Source organism: Delphinapterus leucas, chromosome 15, assembly GCF_059928025.1.
Source record: "Delphinapterus leucas isolate spDelLeu-1000000601 "Yukka" chromosome 15, BTC_Dleu_Yukka2, whole genome shotgun sequence".
NCBI classification, from domain to species: Eukaryota; Metazoa; Chordata; class Mammalia; order Artiodactyla; family Monodontidae; genus Delphinapterus; species Delphinapterus leucas.
The window spans coordinates 87577905-87596098 of NC_143143.1; the positions used below are offsets into that span (position 1 = coordinate 87577905).

Genomic DNA, 18194 nt, shown 5'->3' on the forward strand with positions numbered 1-18194 from the left:
GTCTGGATGACGGCGGACCTTGAGTGCCAGGCAGCGCGCCCCCTTGTCAGATTCTGCCGAAGACACTACACATACTTACCAGAGACTGATAGTAAAGAAAAGCGATTAAAGACATCAATCGTCAGAGGTGAGACACTCAGCAATGGGGCTCGTACAGCTTTTTGGAAACACTGACAAGAAGTCCCGACAGACTAAGGATGGGCACGCGGGGCTCAGGAGGCCTCCTGGACTTGGGAAAGGGCTTTGATCTCTGCAGGTGCAGCACAAAACACGGCTAGAACTCCTAGCTCTGGAGAGGCCCGAGTGCACGGCCGTCCAGAAAGACCGGGAAGGGTCCAGAGCTCCCCCCGGGTGATACATACATTTATACAACAGTGGCGGCCAGGGGGCAGCAGTCTTTTCTGGCTTTACTGCATTGTAATTGTGGTCGCTGGCCCAGGACGGCGTGCTGCTCTCACAAGTCGGCTCCTTAGCGAGGACCTCACTCCTTGGAGGGACCACCGCCACCTTCTTCGCTGTGTTCTCCTTCTTGTCTGGAGCCAGTCTCTTGTGCACAGAAGAGATTTTAATGCCTGCCTGGATAATCAGTAAAGCCCCAATCATTAATGAGGTCAGAAATTAACCTTTGCTCATTTCACTCTGCAGTGAGGGTCACGACTCAATCAGCTCCTGGGCCATCCTAAGCCCAATACACTGCATCTGCTCAGCAGAGGGCTGGCTCCTCCCCCACATCCAGCAGGCCCGCATCGACATCCGAGCGATGAGAAGGTCCCTGACAGAATAACCCGTCATCCTAGCATCCTGATGAGGTGCTAGGCCGCCAGGATAACCGAGGGGCCATGGAGTGAGGCAGTGAAGCAAGGCAGAGAGCACGGCGGGCCGGGGCCCTGTGTGAGAATGCGCCCAAATAACACTGACAGGCAGGAGCTGCAGACACAACAGCACGTGGAGAAAGGACAGGCGTCCAAACGACATCCCTGTACCCCACCAGGAACTCAGTGCGGCACCCCCGGAACCCACTTGCCACCCCGCTGCCTGCGCGTCAACTCCCCACACAGACTCCAACAGGGACCGCTCTCCTCCCGGCGGGGCTGGTGTGGGTGGAGAGCTATTCCGTGCAGCAGCCGCTTCCCATGTTTCTATCAGTTAATCCCTCGGCTAGAGGCGGAGAAGGAAAACATGAGAACACGTGCCTATTTGTAATGCTGACGCGAACACTGGTGGGCAAGGCGGAGGGCAGTGTGAAGATGCCTGCACCCCGTCTGGGCCTGTGTGCCCTACACTCTCCAAATCAACCCACCGAGCCCGTAGCCTCCAGACGCTTTTGGTTTCAACTACACAAATGGTTGGCCTCAGTCAACTCACCTGAACGCTACATTTCTGAAGAATGATTTTTTCCGGCTTTGTCTTGGGTTTCTCTTTAGGTTTTGGTTTCTGCTCTTTCCCTGCGCTCAGGAAGCGCATGGTAGCCGCAGCGTGTTTCAGGATACAGTCGCTGCTGCAGTAGACAGAGTCGGGCTGCGCCACGCTCGAGCACCCGGGGCCAATGCATCTGGCGGCACCAGGCGCCTCTACGACCTGCAGGATCAGACGCGGCTTCAGTGTACTCACCCACTTTGGTGGCTGTGGCACTCTGTAACACAACTATTCATGGTACCGAGATTACTGCTTTTAATCATGTATGAAAAAAATTATGAATAAAAATGTACCTTTGTTTATTCAAAACACACAAATCTACCTCCCCTGAGTAAGGCCCTCAAGTTCTTAACTGCCCTTCATGCCACGCATGAAGGGCAGAACTCTAAGGGGACCCCGGCACTCATGCTGCACGCTTCTGAACACAATGGGATTTCACACCACAAGTAGGTTCCCTTATCGGGCAAATGGGCAGGGATTTTACCAACGAAATTAAGATCCCAAGTGAGAGGATTGTGAGTTAGTCCAAAGGGTCCAACTTCATCAACTGAAAACCCTTAAAAGAGGAACTGAGCCTCCAGAAGAGAGAGGATTCCACTGCTGCCTCTGCTGAGAGGGCGCCCAGGCCTAGGCTCGGCGGGCAAGGTTGTGAGACGACACCCAGGACACCCAATTAAACGTGGGTCTCAGAAACAACAGATAACTTTTTGGTGTCACCATGCCACAAAAATTGCCCGGGACATATTTTACATGCTAAATCAAGTCAGAGCTTTTGGATGTGGATCTTTCCCCAGCCGAGCCTCTGATGAGACCTCAGCCCCCACCGACACCTGGAGGGCAATCTTGTAAGACCCAGAGCAGAGGGGACCCAGCTTAGCCAGGCCTGGATTTCTGAGCTAATAAATGTGTGTTGTTTAAGCTGCTAAACAAGCCTGTGGCTGCCTGCCGTGCAGTAGGAACCTGGTTCACTACAAGGGCTGAACACAGCTGTCCATGATCACTAGAGCATGTTTTGATGGTCGAGACTAATAACATACATGAACATACCCCTCAAATGTACTTGAGCAAAATCTTATATCTCAAATTATGCACTTAATTGCTTTTTCTCCACAGAATCCAAGTTTTACTCAGAAAAATACTTTATGTGTAGTCTCAAACACATCAGCAATAACATGACGTTTCCTACTGACTTACATTTCCATTAATTCTTCTTCCTTACCAGTTATCATCATACTTCCACTCGATGCCTCCTCATACCCCCATGACAGGTAAAATTTAAATGGTCCAGCCCTCGAGGCTACGTCAGTGCAAGGGGGAGACGGTGGGGAGCTATGACACGGCCACCGCAAAGTCATCTGCATGCCCAACACTGGCTAGAGAACGGGCTGTGGGGGCGGCATGGGCCCCCAATTCAAGGAAGGCCTGGGGTGAAAACATGCTCTGAGTAGGACAATCGTGAGAGCCTGAGACAGCTCTCAAGATGCACGGAAACCATGACAAAGAATCACGGCCCTTGGGCAGGAGAAACGAGTGAACAGAGCTGGGAAAGGAGAATATAGAGCTGCACAAGCACTGGGGAGTGGGAGACCACCGTAACAGAGGGCGTGCCAGCCACAGCTGAATTGTCACCCTGGGGAGCTGTGCGGTCACCACCGCTGGCCTTGGCATCTTGCTGCGAGGCAGGGACAAGACCACTGGTTCTCTCAAGGCGGTGACGGGTAATATAGGTGCACACATGCCCCTGTGACTCAAAAATAATTTTGTTTGTTCACATATGCACTTCAAACTCAGGATCCATTCATGAGAAAACTGAAGGGAAGACTTATAAAAGTGAGTCCACTTATGGAAAATGTTAAGTCAGTAATAACAGCACAGGAGATAGATATGATTAACAAACATAGAGGAAGAATAGATAGGCCTGCCAGCCTTGAGCAGGTGCATGGACCTGGGAGCTCGCAGAGCCCAGCCCCACGCACAATGCCACTCCTGGGAAAAGCTAACTTATCTCAGAAGACAAACGCTCCTGTCTTGATGTTTCTGCCAATGGCAGCTGAGGGCTCCACGGTCACCTCTACCGCTGACCTTGGGAGACAGGTACTTACGGGCTGGAATATCTTGAGTTTTTTCTTGCCACTGGGGTTTGCAGCTTTCTCAATTCTACCCTTAATTCCTTGGTCTTCACTTGATTTCTGCTCCACGGTTCCTATACTTGTACAGTCTGTGCCGTCGGCGTCTGCAGGTCTCGACCTCGAGTCCTGCGTGCCTGTGGTCTCAGAGCTGGGCTCGTCCTGCACTTGCAGGATGGTGCAGTTTGGGCAGATGTAATCCTCCCCGTTCCTTTCCAAGAGCCTCCCTCGAGCCTCAGAAATGCCCACACAGTCGCCATGAAACCATTCTTCACATCGGTCACAGCAAATCATAAACCTGGAATGATAAAATAAAGAATGGATTATTATTAGTATTAGGAATGGAAAGTGAGAGACCAACTCAATTTTAAACACAAGTCAAATTTCAACATTCTATTATGAAAAAAACCAAAATATTACAGAAACGTGGAGAGAACAGAATAAAGAGCATCCACGTGCCCTTCTCAATTTTACTAACATTCAATCAAATTTGCTTCATCTTTTCTTTGAGGGAAGCACTCTGCCCTTGACACCACAGTTCTTGTCCACAGAAGGGCAGCCACGCCTATACCCCCCCCACACCCCAAGCTGCCCCAATGTCCACACCACAGCCCAGTCTCAGCCGGTCTGGAGCAGCGTCACCCAGCGAGCTCTCTGGGACAGCAGATCCCCTCTGGTCCAGGCCGCCTTGTCCGTGGCTGGTGGGACCGAGGCAGCCAATGTCCCACGCCAGCCCCCACCTTGGTGGAGGGTGTGGCTCTTGGCAGCGCCCACCCACGCCATTTTTGTTTTTGTTTTTGGACAATGACCTGTTCGTCTCTCCCAAGAGAACAAGTCCCTCATTTAGGCCACCCTGGGACTCTCTAAACTAAGACGAATGGAAAACGCTCTCTGGCACTTTCCACAGCTCGGGCTCTCCCCAGAAGCCTAGGCAGCCACTCCATCCTCCCACGACCCACCTGTTATTATGAGGCTGGCGGCACAGGCAGTACAGGGTGTTGGGGTCGTACACCTCACATTCGGGCTTGTGTCGGACTGCGTCTCCGGGTTCCTCTGCATTCCCCCCTGGGGCCGCCCTCCCTTCCAGCTGGCTCTCTCTGTCCATTTTCGCCACCTGGGACACAGCCCCCAGGTCGGCCTCCGGCTCCTGCGGGACGGGCAGCGAGCCCTCCACTGCATCGCCTGCCTCAACGTCCATGGTCTCCACCGGGTCCTCCTCCCGAAGCTTCTTCCGCAGGCGGCTCTGGACGCCCTTGGGGGGCCTGTCCGTGGGCTCCTGCTCGCGCTTTCTCCGCAGGCGATTCTGGAGTTCTTTCAAAGTCAGCCCGTCACTGTCGCTATCGGAGGTGTCATCCTCGTGGCCACGCCCTCTGGCCTTTGCCGAGGAGGCCGTTCGTTCCTTAGCACCCGTGGAGCCAGACCTGGGACCGCTCTTCCCGTCCGAGGTGCTCTCCACGCTCCCCTCAGAGGCGCTCTCCGCATCTGTCACTGGACAGGACGCCGGCTCCGCCGAGTCCTCTAGGGACACGGGGGTGCCCCTCCGGCCCCGGCGCCGTACCGTGGTCAGGAACTCCTCCACCCGCTCGGTCCGCTTCGGCTGCCTTCCGCTGCGACGCAGCGACAGGCTCTGCTGCTGCCGGGGCAGCGGCTCCAGGGCATCCACCTCTGCATCCCCAGCGCCCTCGCGCTTGGCGATGGTGGTCCTCCGGAACCCCCACGTCTTCCTGAACTCTTTGCTGGTGGGCTTGATGGCCTTGGGCGCATCCTCACCACTCGGGTCACCCTTCTCGTCCATACCTAACGGGGAAATGCAATCAAACCACACCAGGCGTCAGCCAGGGCCGCGGTCCAGGACCAGGACAGGCACCCACCAGCCACGAGAGCGCACGAGAAGGGGCAACACCCGCACGGAGGAAACCCAGACACAGTGAATCGCAACAATTCTCCACCTACAAAAACCGAAGGCGTTTCCTAAAGTGCGCTGAGAGGATGCAAGGGGGTTCTTGAAGAAAACTAACAGTTACGTATCTAGTGTTCAGTAGAAAAACACAGCTAGCAAACCAAATCTGTGAACTGGTCAACTGCTGAGGACAAGGATTTGTACAAGAGGTAGCAGGGAAAGAGGAAGCGAGCAGCAGTGCTGCCAGGACAGGACAGGGTGGCGGGTGCTTCGGGCTCTCCCGCACAGAGACGCGGGGCCCACCTGGTTCTGCCCGCAGAGCTCGGTGGACAGAGCGCTGTGCTGGCTCTGGGCCTAGTGCTTGGAAGCCCCAAGCTGCGTGTGAGACGTCTGACCACGCTGCTGGAGGGATCACGTGGAGATGGGGGATTCGGACCCTGAACCCTGCCCAGATTCCCGAGCCACGACTGTGTTGACACAAGATGGGCCCATTCAGCTCTGCGCGCAGGGTCTGCAGCAGCAGTCGATGGGGACACTGAGAAAATACTAAGCCACACAGCACCTTTGGTGTATATTTCTTCTCTCCTCTTTCTAACAGACTGTTTAAAGGGTCATGTTTGTGAAAACTTCACTCCTGTTTAAAATGAAAAAGCCTGAAAAAGATAGTATATACCTTGAGAATTTTTTCCCAAGCTGTGCAGGCTTCAATTACATTTAAATGCTAATGATGACTCAGGTTTTATGCCATGTTCCATCCCAGGGGAAGGACTAATACAGAATGAAAACCTTCAAACAGAAAATACACAAAATTAAAAATCACACACAATTGAATTCTCTTTTTGGTTCCCACTAAGTATTGTCACCTCCCATTTCCATGTCCAGGTCTGTAACTCCCCAACCCTGGGCCTAGGCCCACACTCTCCCAGGCTACTCGGAAGCTTGCAGGAGCTGTGACATCAGCATCTGTGCCACCAAGGACCACGCCACTGTCCTGGTCACCCAAGGCTTTCTGCAGGAAGGACTCTCCTCTACAAAATACAGTTCTCACCAGAGAGAATATAAAACGTCATCGTAAATGCACTAAAAAAACCACTCATGTAAAGATAAAGTAGTGCTCTGAATCAGATTCTTAACACACAATTAGACACTCTTCAAGAAATCTTGGGCTAAAGCTTAAACCATTTCAAACAAATACTAATGTTACATTAGTTTCTTTACATATAATGCCGCTTTTGAAATAGAAAACATGACATCAAAACTTAAAATTGTGTTGCTGGCGTTTAACACTATTGCCATGTTACCTGCCCCACATGGAAGTGGGCGCTTCTTCCGACTTCCTAAAAACAACCAAAACCTGGCCGATGCAACTGCAGGGTCCAAGGGAAGCGCCAAGCCTCGAAACACTGCTGCTGCCGGTCACTATTCACAGATTACAACGCAGATTATCTCGAGACTGTGATCATGGAGTAAGCTCCTAAAAGAAAACAACAAAATAGTTTAAAGATTTAAAGCAACTATAACTAAAATCATGTTTAAGGAAAAAAAGGCATGAAACTTTCCAAACAATCTCTTATTTGAATGTACATTACGTGACCCACAAAGACATTCGGCGAGTCAACAAACAAAATCCACAAAACAAAGTCCCCTGCTTCCCTTAAGGACTTTTAAAGAAGGGAAGATACTTTGACTACACTCTGAAAGCAGCGGGCTGGACAGGCCTCGGCTGGCGCACTGGTGGGGAGGAAGCTGGTAGGCAGAGGGCAGAGGCCTCAGTGGGAAGGAGAGTTTGAAAACTGATAATTGGTACCAGATGCTTTCCAATTACAATCTTACTTTTGAGATGGACCAAGGTCAATAAAAACCCAGAGACAAAGGAACAAAACATGAAAAGATGAACAAAAAAATTACACATGAAAAGTCATTATTTAGAAACTTTTTTTTTTTTTTTTTTTTTGCGGTACGCGGGCCTCTCACTGTTGTGGCCTCTCCCATTGCAGAGCACAGGCTCCGGACGCGCAGGCTCAGCAGCCATGGATCACGGGCCCAGCCGCTCCGCAGCATGTGGGATCTTCCCGGACCAGGGCACGAACCCGTGTCCCCTGCATTGGCAGGCGGACTCTCAACCACTGTGCCACCAGGGAAGCCCTAGAAATCCTTTTTTTTAAAAAAATCTATTTAATTTTTGGCTGCGTTGGTCTTTGCTGCTGCGTGTGGGTTTTCTCTAGTTGCAGCGAGCGGGGGTCTACTCTTCGTTGTGGTGCGTAGGTTTCTCATTGCAGTGGCTTCTCTTGTTGTGGAGCACAGGCTCTAGGCACATGGCTTCAGTAGTTGTGGCAATGCGGGCTCAGTAGTTGTGGCTCATGGGCTCTAGAGCGCAGGCTCAGTAGTTGTTGCACATGGACTTAGTTGCTCCGCTGCATGTGGGATCTTAAGTTCCCTGACCAAGGATCGAACCCGTGTCCCCTGCCTTGGCAGGCGGATTCTTAACCACTGTGCCACCAGGGAAGCCCTAGAACACTATACCTATGTCATCCTTTTAGTTAAAAATCTAAGAAAGATTTCAGACTAATGTTATGATTATTGAACATCACCGTGGTACAGCTCATCTACGTGTATTTACATATTTAAAGAATGTTTCTCCTCCTGTGCCCTCATTCAATCACGATACCTAGTTTGCTCCACAAACGTGTCTCTGTTTCTAGGTAAGTCCTCGATGTTAACATTTTAACACATTTCGCATTCTAGACCCAGGACTCCCTGCCCGCACCTCACCTCTTCCTCACCTCACACCAACTGCCTCCCCTGTAACTGTGGTCTCCTTGGTGACCTCAGAGCAAACATTCCGTCCCACCTCCTTTTAAAGAGATAGCGACCATCTCACTCTGATCACCCCCACCCCCCCATGGCCACCACCTCTCTCACATGTGGTCAACCCATCTCAAAACGAGAAACTTCTCAGGAGAAACTGTTCACAACAGTGAACATTTATAAAAGCAAAGAAATTACGATGTTCTCAGGAATTAAAAAGTTTTTAAAATTTATGTTAATATGACCCCCCCCCAAAAAAACCCCATGCCTCTGGATTTGAGTTCTGAATAATCAGAAAAGGAAAATCCAGTTATTTCTGTTAAGTGGAATGAAGTGCTTTATTCAGAATAGATCATATCATTGTAGATAATCTGGTTCATTTTGATTCATTTTTTTTGATTTTACATTTGCAAGATCGCTTTCATAATTTCTTCCCAGAAATTCTAATGTAAAATTTCAGGTCACGAAACAAAAACAAACCCCTATGATCAAGGCAAAAGTTAAAAAAGAAAAATTGTGTTATGCTCCTAACACAACTTAAAATGTGGGTCCACACACAACAGCAGGTCACCAAAACGGTGGTCACACCGTACTAGTAACAACGTTTCCCCAGAGGAAGAGAACGGTGGGCGGGCATCCCTGAAACTGGGAAAAAGAAAACCTGGAGGCGAACATGATGCACTGAGATAGTTTTATATCTTTACATTTCTAAGTGCAAATGTCCTCTCAGCTGAAAACGGCTCCATTTCCTAAGCAGACCTACGAATACCAACACGAAACCTTAGGTTTCCCCAGGCCACCCAAGGGCAGGAAGCAGCCCACCACCTCCCAAGGCAGCTCTCCAACTTTTTGCTGTTGAGGTCCCTTTATACCCTTAAAAACTGAGGACCCCAAAGAGCGGTTGCTTATGTGGGATATGTATTTCCAAAATTAAACCTTAGAAAGGCTTTCAGAATTGTGGATGTTCCCTGATACCACATCAAACCTCGACACGCCGCATTTACATGAAAAGTAGTTGTGACACGAATCTACAACCACGTCCATGAATGCGCCACACCTTCCTGCGTCGTAACGCACTCTGAAAACATCTTTTGCCTGTGTGCACGGCGGCCAGTTGGACACATGCAGAGTCCACACGCTGGCACATTTCATTAGACGACATGAGACGCCTCTGTTAATGTTAGCGCCCATCTCCTGAAATGCCTTTCATTACTGGGAAGCCATCAAGCTCAGGGTGGCAGATAGAAGCTTTTCAAAATGCTAACTTTCGTTTAAAGCTGGAATTTTGTCATCAGTAACAAACATTGTCAGTTGCTTTCCTCAAGTCTCACACTGTGCATCTTCGAGAAAATGCCTGCCACACACCACCTGGAAAAATGCAGTCCATCGGTGATGCTCTGTGGCCCCCGGCTGCAGGCACCTCTGGCCCCTCAGGGGCGCTATCAGGAACCTCTGTGCCAGCAGTGCAAACGCCGACCTGGCAGGGCCGGCTCACGAGGCCGACTGTGACCCTGGACAGGGCTTCTGAGCTCTTAGCCTCCAAAGGGTTTCAAAACACACCATTTCCGGTAGCTCAAGAACGTGCTGGATACATGCCAAGCAGTCACACATATCCGCACTTCAGTGTCAGAGGAGAGGAAACATTTGCTTCCACAAAACTGTTCTAAAACCACCATTTCATTTTCCCTTCAGACTATCCAACCCTTGAAAAACGTTCAGCTGCCAGAAGTGATTTTCTTTAGAGCAAAACCAAACATACGCTCCCCAAACAAACAACGTGAGTGACGCCCAACTCTACAACCACGTAAGTCTGAAGGCTCCACTTCTACAAAGTTCGCGACGGGAAGCACCCGCCTCTTACCCATCTGAAGATGTTTAGTTCTATGGACTGGAGACGAATTTCTCTGAGATACTTTAAAATATAATACATAACCACAATGAAGCTCCTATTTTCACAGCACAGCAAACACGAGAAAACAGTTGCAGCTTCTCAAAAAGATAACACACAAGCTCACACCTGTCCTGCCCACCTAGCGGCAAAACAAGGTGGTCCTCCGAATCTCACACCCCCGAAACAATATTCAAAGCTAACAATTTTAATTTTGAAACAATTCTTACCTGCCGGTCACAATTTATATCCAATGCTACAACATAACCTCATTATTTCGGACTCTGCTAACTCAATTTATGGTTCTAACAGGCAAAAACGCAAGCTTTCCCAATTAAAGCCTCTTTCACAATTCCGTTTTTATTAATGGGATAGTCACTAACGAGGGCACGCCCAGGAATTTGAGAGGACACGCGACATCCTGCCGACCTGGCAGCGCTCCCTCTCAGCGACCCCACGCTCATCCTGACGCAACTGCACAAGTGGCACTGCAGTCCTTTAGGTGGCCAATCCAAAGTATGCTGCTTTCCAAATAACACTGTCATTATTAAAATTCCACTGAAGCAAAAGGACCCACAGCACGGTGAGCTTCTCAAGCGGTAACTACAGAGAGAAATCTAGGAACCACCTGCTGTTCAAAATTTCTTGGGTGTTTTTGCTCTACAGGTCTGTGCAGACAAAAAGTAAAACTTGTTGCTTAAAAGCTCGCCAGGACTGGTGCCTCGGCCAAGCTCTGGTGAGGCCGGGACCCCAGCTCCCCCATTGCGGGTGGGCAGTGGGCACTCTGGTTTCTCTCTATCCACTTCCTAGTGAAAACACAGGCTTGTGACCTCGGTGGGCAGCTCTCCAAAAGCGCTTCAGGAACAACCAGCAGAGCCACCTGAATGCGTCCAGGTTAAGGTGGAGGAAACGAGGCTTTCCCTGTTCTCTACGAAACCACTTGCTACCTTGGATGGACTCCTGCTGTGGTCTGCAAGTTTGTGCCCCCGGAGCCCTCCTGAATGGGATACCTGCCCTGGGAAAGAGGCCCCAGAGCTCACCTGGCCCTGCCACCGGGACCCAACTGCCCCGGCATCCTGACCTTGGGCCTCCCGCCTTCAGAGCTGCGAGAAATCAAGTCCACTGTGTAAAAGCTCCCAGTCTGTGGTCCTTGCCACGGCAGCCCGAGTGGACTGAGGCAGCTCCCTCTTGTCTCTCAAGGAACAAGAAAACATGGCTTCAGACACTGGCAAGGGACTATCTGAATCCTACACCCTGGGGGTTGGTGCCTGTAAGACAAGGCTCCTGCCAGGGTCTTAGGGCCCCTCTGAACTGCACAGGCTCTTGTCCTCACGAAGTCTGCAAGATGGGGCAGGTCTGGCTAAATACCCAGGACAACACTGGGATGGGCCCCCAAACGGGAGTCTCCCCTCTCCTTCCCCAACCAAGACAGAGGGTGTGACTGTGAGGGGGGAGGGGGGGAGGGTCACAGACAGGACCCTGGGCACAGTAAGTCGCTCCCCAGGACAGTCAGCCCTGCTGGGCACCTCAGGGGCTGCTTCCTAGGGACCCTGATCCTCCAGCTCCGCCCCCCTAACTGCCCACCCTATTGCTTTCATATCCGCAATGGTCTGTCTGGGCCCCGAGTGCACCCGGGCTGGCTACTCCCTTCCAGCACCCACAGGGGCACTGCTGCCAGATCGCCGTGTCACCTGTAGCACCCAGTGCAGGCCCGGCGCACCGTGTCTCACTGCAGCAAGAGCTGTTGGTAAGGATCTGGCAAGAGCTGTTGGTAAGGATCCGGTGAGAGGCTGTGGGTGAGGACAGCCTACGATAAAGGCAAAATGCCACCCACCGTTCCCTCAGGCCACAAGGCCCTTGGGGCCTCCTCACCCAGAGCGCACCCCGGCTGTACTCTGGGGCTCTGGTTCCAGGCGGTCCACTTTGAGGGGGACGTGTGCACTGAACCCTCTTCACTAGGGACCACAAACTAGCCAGATATTCCACGTTTTCCCCAAAAAGCAAGAACGTGGTTGAGGGCCCCCTGAAAACATTGCCTAGCTTCTTAAAAGTAACCCATTTCCCCAGGTGTTACAAGTTCAGAGTCAACTGCCTTTTGAAATTCCCATTTCTCAACAAGAGCATTTCTAACCATGACCTAGAGCAGAGGTTCCCCAAGTGTGGCCCCCAGGCCTTACAGAAGGGCCCCCCCCCAAGGTCAAACTATTTGCACAACACTAAGGGCACGGACGTGGTGGTTTCTCAGAAGCCAAATGACAGAGATAGGACGAAGGAGACAAGAGAATCCGGCTACTGTCGCTTAAGCCAGACGTTCTGGAGAGCTGCAAAACCCTAGGACAACACTACCTTTCTCATTAAATTGTTTTTGTTTTGGAACATAGTTTCCATAAAGTGTCATTTATGTTATTATTTTTAAGTAAGTAAATTTAAATGTCTTTTTTTTTCTTTCTGCGGTACATGGGCCTCTCACTGTTGTGGCCTCTCCCGTTGTGGAGCACAGGCTCCGGATGCGCAGGCTCAGCAGCCATGGCTCACGGGCCCAGCCACTCCGCAGCATGTGGGATCTTCCCGGACTGGGGCACGAACCCGTGTCCCCTGCATCGGCAGGCGGACTCTCAACCACTGCGCCACCAGGGAAGCCCCTAAATGTCTCATTTTTAATGCCAAATATGGGAAATATCAATAGATACAACGTAAACAATAGCCCTCTGGGGTCCTTGTTAATTTTAGGTGTAAAAGGGTCAGTCTGAGAATGGCCACCACCACAGACTTGACACTACTGGCAACGTCAAGGGGCTGCTCTTGATGGGCCGTGACAGTGACGCTCCAGGAGGCTGCTCTCCCAGACCCTCCCCACCTCTCCTCGGATGAGAAGGCACCAATTATGAAACTGCAGCATTCAGGGGGACTGCCACCTAAGTCCAGAGAAAATGGTTGGAGGAAAAAACTGAAGGCCGGCTGCTGTCTCACAAGTATCTGCTTCATGAGTGGAGCTGCATCTCATGCCACAGGCCAAGGGGCAGAAATAATGCTTGGAGACCTTGGAAATGCAAAAGTCAAGAATTAAACTGTATACTTGAGTTGGAATCTTCCTTTCTTTGAGATTAGAAGAGGCCAATGTCTAGCTTTGGGGGGCAGTGGGGAAGGTCCAAGCTTAAAGCAGTTATTAAATAAAAACAGGATTTTCTGTACTGATTTTTACAGATCCATGCAGAGCTCAACTTGAGGCAGCTTCCCCGACTCCTGCCACTGCCCGGGTGGGGAAAGTGCAGAAGAAAGCCACCTTACTACTAAAAACACAAATACTGTTTAAATGACAATCTAACAAACCTGAAGAGTCAATGGCTAGCACTGACCTAGCCCTGTGTCCATGGGGCACGGGGGGCATCTCAGGGGTACCACTCCTTGTGCCGGCTCAGCATCCCCAGTCCTGACCAAGGCAGCCACCAGTGCCCTCCTCCGCTGACCACACCCACACACTAACAAGTAGGGTAAGTCCTCTGGTAAGCAGACAGGGGGCTGAGAGGCTCAAGGGGCAGCACCACGGAAGAAGGCAGGCTTCACACCAGGGTGTCCCTGCCTTCAACCCCAACTGCAAACCTAACAGCTAGGTGTGCTGCCCAGGGAAATGGGGACAACTGTGAAACTCCATCGTGTCAAGTGCCAGTCAGATTACGATAAATAGCCTGTGTCATTTATTAACATGACAATGTCTGCTGGTGAGCAGTTGGGAAAACAGGCCCTCACAGGAGAATCTGCAAATATCTACAAAGAGCCCCTTCTATGCTCGGCACAGAGCAGGCAGCACCTCTGTTCCACCCGGCCAGGTGGGACTGCTTCACTGTGACCTGCCAGGGATAACTAGGGAAGTGCAGGTGCGTTTATAAGGGTGCTCCCCAGCATGCCTTTTTTTTTTTAAACTAAGGGACACAAACCAATGTCCATCACCAGGAGACCAGTTTGAGAAAAACCCAGAAACAGCCATGTGATCCAATTCTTTAAGACTGTAATTAAAGGATGATGAACTCTACAGCCCTTGCCATGGAAAGAGCCCCACACCCTTGAGCGAAGCTAGCAGGTAACAGTTCCCAGTACATCTTGACCCCCCCCACCCCGCCCCAACCAAGTTCACAAACACATCCACAGCTGTAACTGGGCTTCCAAATGGTGCCATTTCTGGGGTTTCTGCTTTCTTTATATCCTTTCATATTTTATATCCTTTCTTTATATCCTAATTTTCTCTCTCTATAAACTTATTTTTGCAACCCAAACACAGTACAGCGATCTTTACATTGGGGAGGAAACCTCATTTACCTTCCTGTTGTAAAGGTGTAGTAAATACCTCTGGAGTGTCTCTATCAGCATATGAAAAACAAAACCATAGCACCTAAGTCTGACACTCAAGAGAGAAACATCTGCTTTACAAGTTACAAACAAGATAATCACACCTACTAAGTAGGTTTTACAATCATGGCTACAACAATTCTTATTAAAATGCGTACAATTACCTATTCAACTTCACATAACAACTTACCCTCAAAATTAGAGGTGACCTTTGAACAACGCAGGAACTGGACTCCCATCCAATTCCTGTGTTTAACTTGGCTTCCGTATGCCGCAGATTGTGTAGTACCGTAGTATTTACTACTGGAAAAAGTCCCTGCGTAAGTGTACCCGGACAGTTCAAACCCATGTTGTTCAAGGGTCAACCATACTACTCAAAAAATAAAATGAAGAGAACAGTATGGAGGTTCCTTAAAAAACTAGAGCTGCCACATGATCCAGCAACCCCACTCCTGGGCATGTATCTGGAGAAAACTCTAATTTGAAAAGATACATGCACCTCAATGTTCACTGCAACACTATTCACAATAGCCAAGACATGGAAGCAATCTAAATGTCCACTGATGTATGAAATGGATAAAGAAGATGTGGTTAATGTATACATCAAAACATTACCCAGCTATAAAAAAGAATGAAACGCCATCTGCAGCAACATAGATGGACCCAGAGATTATCATACTAAATGAAATCAGAGAAAGACAAATATATATCACTTATATGTGGAATCTAAAAAAATTTACATAAATGAACTTACTTATTACAAAACAGAAATAGACTCAAGCGTAGAAAACAAAGTTTATCCCACTGCCCGAATGCTCGGGCAGGGGGATAAATTAGAGTTTGGAATTTAAAAAAAAAAAAAGGCCTAAGCAAGAGACTCCAGGAAGTGTGGGCACTTAAGATCAAGGGAGCTCAATGTAGACCGTTAGGCCTCCTCCTTCCCAACCCAAATAGTACGTGTCCATTAACTGTTAATCACAGAGCCTTTGCAGTGGAATTAACACACATCATTTGATGCTGGCCTTAAAGAGAGTTAACATTAGGTTTCCACTGTACCTGACGCCACCATTTAAATAAGAAAAAATGCAAAAGGGACTGTTTAAGGAACGTTTTTCTTAAAGGACTTCCCGAAGCCACCAGGTGTATGAGAAATCAGGCCTCTACTGGACGGGACCCAAGGACAACAGTGAGCTGACCTGTAAACATTCAACCTTGGCTCTGTAAGAGCCAAATGCAAGTCACTTGGTAGCTTGCAACACGTGTATAAAAAAGGTAAAACACATCATGTTAACAGAAATAAAAAACAATCAGGACCTGGAACATCTGGGAAACACACACTGAAAAGACCTAGTCCGCGGGCTGCCAGGGAAGGGGCTCCAAGCCAATAAGGCACCCTGTGGTCAGTCACAGAGAGACTTCCAGCGTCAACAGCAGGACCCACAACTCCACCGCCAAAAAAGAAAACGGGAGCCAAGTCCCCACTCCAAACCCTCCCCTCCTCACCAAGAAGACAAACCCCACCCACACGAAGGGCCACCTGAAGCACTGGGCGCCCCGTGTCCAAGCCCCAGTGACACATTTCCTCAACAAGCCATTGTGATGCTCACACACGCATACATGCTGTGAGGGGCACTGTTCGCCAGAAAGAAATGGTGACCGCCGGTAACAGCAGACAATCAGGGGAGCGGCCAACTGCCCAACTTTTAATTCTACCCTTTCTTATCAGAGCATAACTCGCTTCACCTGAAACAGCCTGAATTTAACCGAATACTAATAGAAGACAGTTCTCGGTGGAAAATCAGAAATAAATTAAAGATACACCTTAGTCCTAAACTCACTGTTAACGTAAGCCTGCAAGAACACGGGCAGCTAGGAAACAGAAGGTGCTCAGAAAATGCATTAGGCAGAACGCTTCACAACAGGGTTGTGGCTGGGCCTCCCCAGGTGACACCTGAGACGTCTGCCGTGTTTAAGATGTGAAGGTAGAGGACTAGACGTGGAGACGTATATGTTCAATACATGCCACCCTCAAGTGCCAAAAAGGGGCCCCAGGCTCTAGGGACATGGCTGCCGACCCTCACAGGTCCCCATTACACACGTCTCCAGGGCTGGGAAGGCCACCTTTCTGGTCCCTGCTACAACCAGGGTGCTTGGCACACAGGATGCAATAAATATTTGTCGAATACAACGAGGAATCGTTCTAAAGGTCACAGATCTTATTTCCTTAAAACCCATGGCTAAGATATGGGGATACGTGCCTGTGTATACCTGATTCACTTTGTTATAAAGCAGAAACTGACAAACCATCGTAAAGCAACTATACTCCAATAAAGATGTTGAAAAAAAAATCCATGGCTAAAGCACCTTTCTTGGAAACATGAAGCCAGGGACTACGTAGCTCTGGGGAAATCATGGAACATTTGTCTGGGGTTGGCCCAACGGCCCGGTTAGAACCCAGCTCTGCGATCTTGGGCAAGCTCCTTAAAGGTGCTTTGGCTTCTTGGAGGTTAGAACAGGTACAGAAGCATCCTACTCACTGAGACGAATTAGCACACATCAACTGCCCAGAACAGGGTCAACCTTGGTGGAATGCCCACTGTGAGCTGTTGCTGGTGCCAAGTGGAGGCTCAGCTTCCTGCTTACCAAGCTATGGGTAATGAGCTTATGTGAGCACACTGAAAAGATCTCAATATCCGCCCCTCCCTCCTGCAAAATACCCAAGTACATGAGGTTCAAATCTCATTCCACCAATGTGCGAATTATATGGATATTATCTAAAGCCAAAACACGAATTAAAGAGTATCTTCAACTTAGCTCAGGTGCTGTCGTTCTAAGGTCCTAGCTCTAAGCTCACTGACTGAAGTGCTGGATTCAGAGCAGAAAACCTGCCCTGACCTCCAGGGTTTCCCAACCTGGCGGGGGAGCAACCGAGGGGGAAAGAAAAGTGAGCAAATGAGGGCGCGGGATCTGAGCCACAAAGACATGAGCCAGAAAGGGCCCGGCCGGGCACACCTCCGGTGGAAGGTGAACGTTGCCCCTTTCTACTCTGAGGTTGACCAGAGGATAAGATATAACACAAATTTGTGTCCTACATCAAATCGACACGTCGCACAATAAAAGCTAAAAATCCGTATTTTATGGCTAGGCACACACTCTTTAAAAGAGTGAAACCGATTTTCTGAAGGCCTTTTTTGCTTCCTATAGCATCAAATATCACACAACTATCAAAATGTTATTCTTTACAGGAATAGTCGACCAGAAACCAAAACCATCAAGCGAAATAAAAGCGAAAAGAACCACACTTAAAAAAAACCCAGAATGAAACTTCATCTCCTTTAAGGTGTCCAGAGCAACTAGACACTTGATAAAAAACAAAAAACGGAGAGGGGATTCAATCCTACGTTACACAGTTACTTGAAACAGAATCACTTCCTCCACGCACCAGCAGCGAGACCAGGAACTTCTAGGAAAAAGCATCGCCCTCCTCCTGCACTGCCGCTGGGGGGTCACCGGGCGGCGTCCTGCTCGCGCACCTCTCAAGTCGTCCCCACCGTACCCCGGCCCCCAGGACACGCCCGCGGCGGGCGGACCGGGCCGGACCCCGCGGAGTAGACCCTGCCCGGCAGCCCCGGCGCCCCCCGACACCGCCCCCCCGCTCCTGCCCACAGCCCGCGCGTCCCTCCCCCCTTCCCTCGCCCTCCCCGCGGCCGCC

At 50.0% G+C, this 18194-nt stretch overlaps 1 protein-coding gene across 9 annotated transcripts in view; it reads right to left on the reverse strand.

Annotated features, from left to right (window-relative positions):
* DIDO1 (death inducer-obliterator 1) overlaps positions 1-18194 on the reverse strand; it is a 52468-nt gene that overhangs the window by 25593 nt on the left and 8681 nt on the right. For 4 of the 9 annotated variants that reach the window (XM_089897169.1, XM_089897175.1, XM_089897168.1 and 1 more), the window contains exons 2-7: positions 6744-6916; positions 6116-6228; positions 4502-5339; positions 3519-3840; positions 1366-1644; positions 363-576 (exon numbers count right to left, since the gene is read on the reverse strand). In XM_089897169.1, coding sequence (XP_089753295.1) covers positions 363-576; positions 1366-1644; positions 3519-3840; positions 4502-5337 — 1651 coding nt within the window. In that variant the 5' untranslated portion in view covers positions 5338-5339; positions 6116-6228; positions 6744-6916. The other 5 variants (XM_089897173.1, XM_089897174.1, XM_089897170.1 and 2 more) reach the window with 4 other exon arrangements.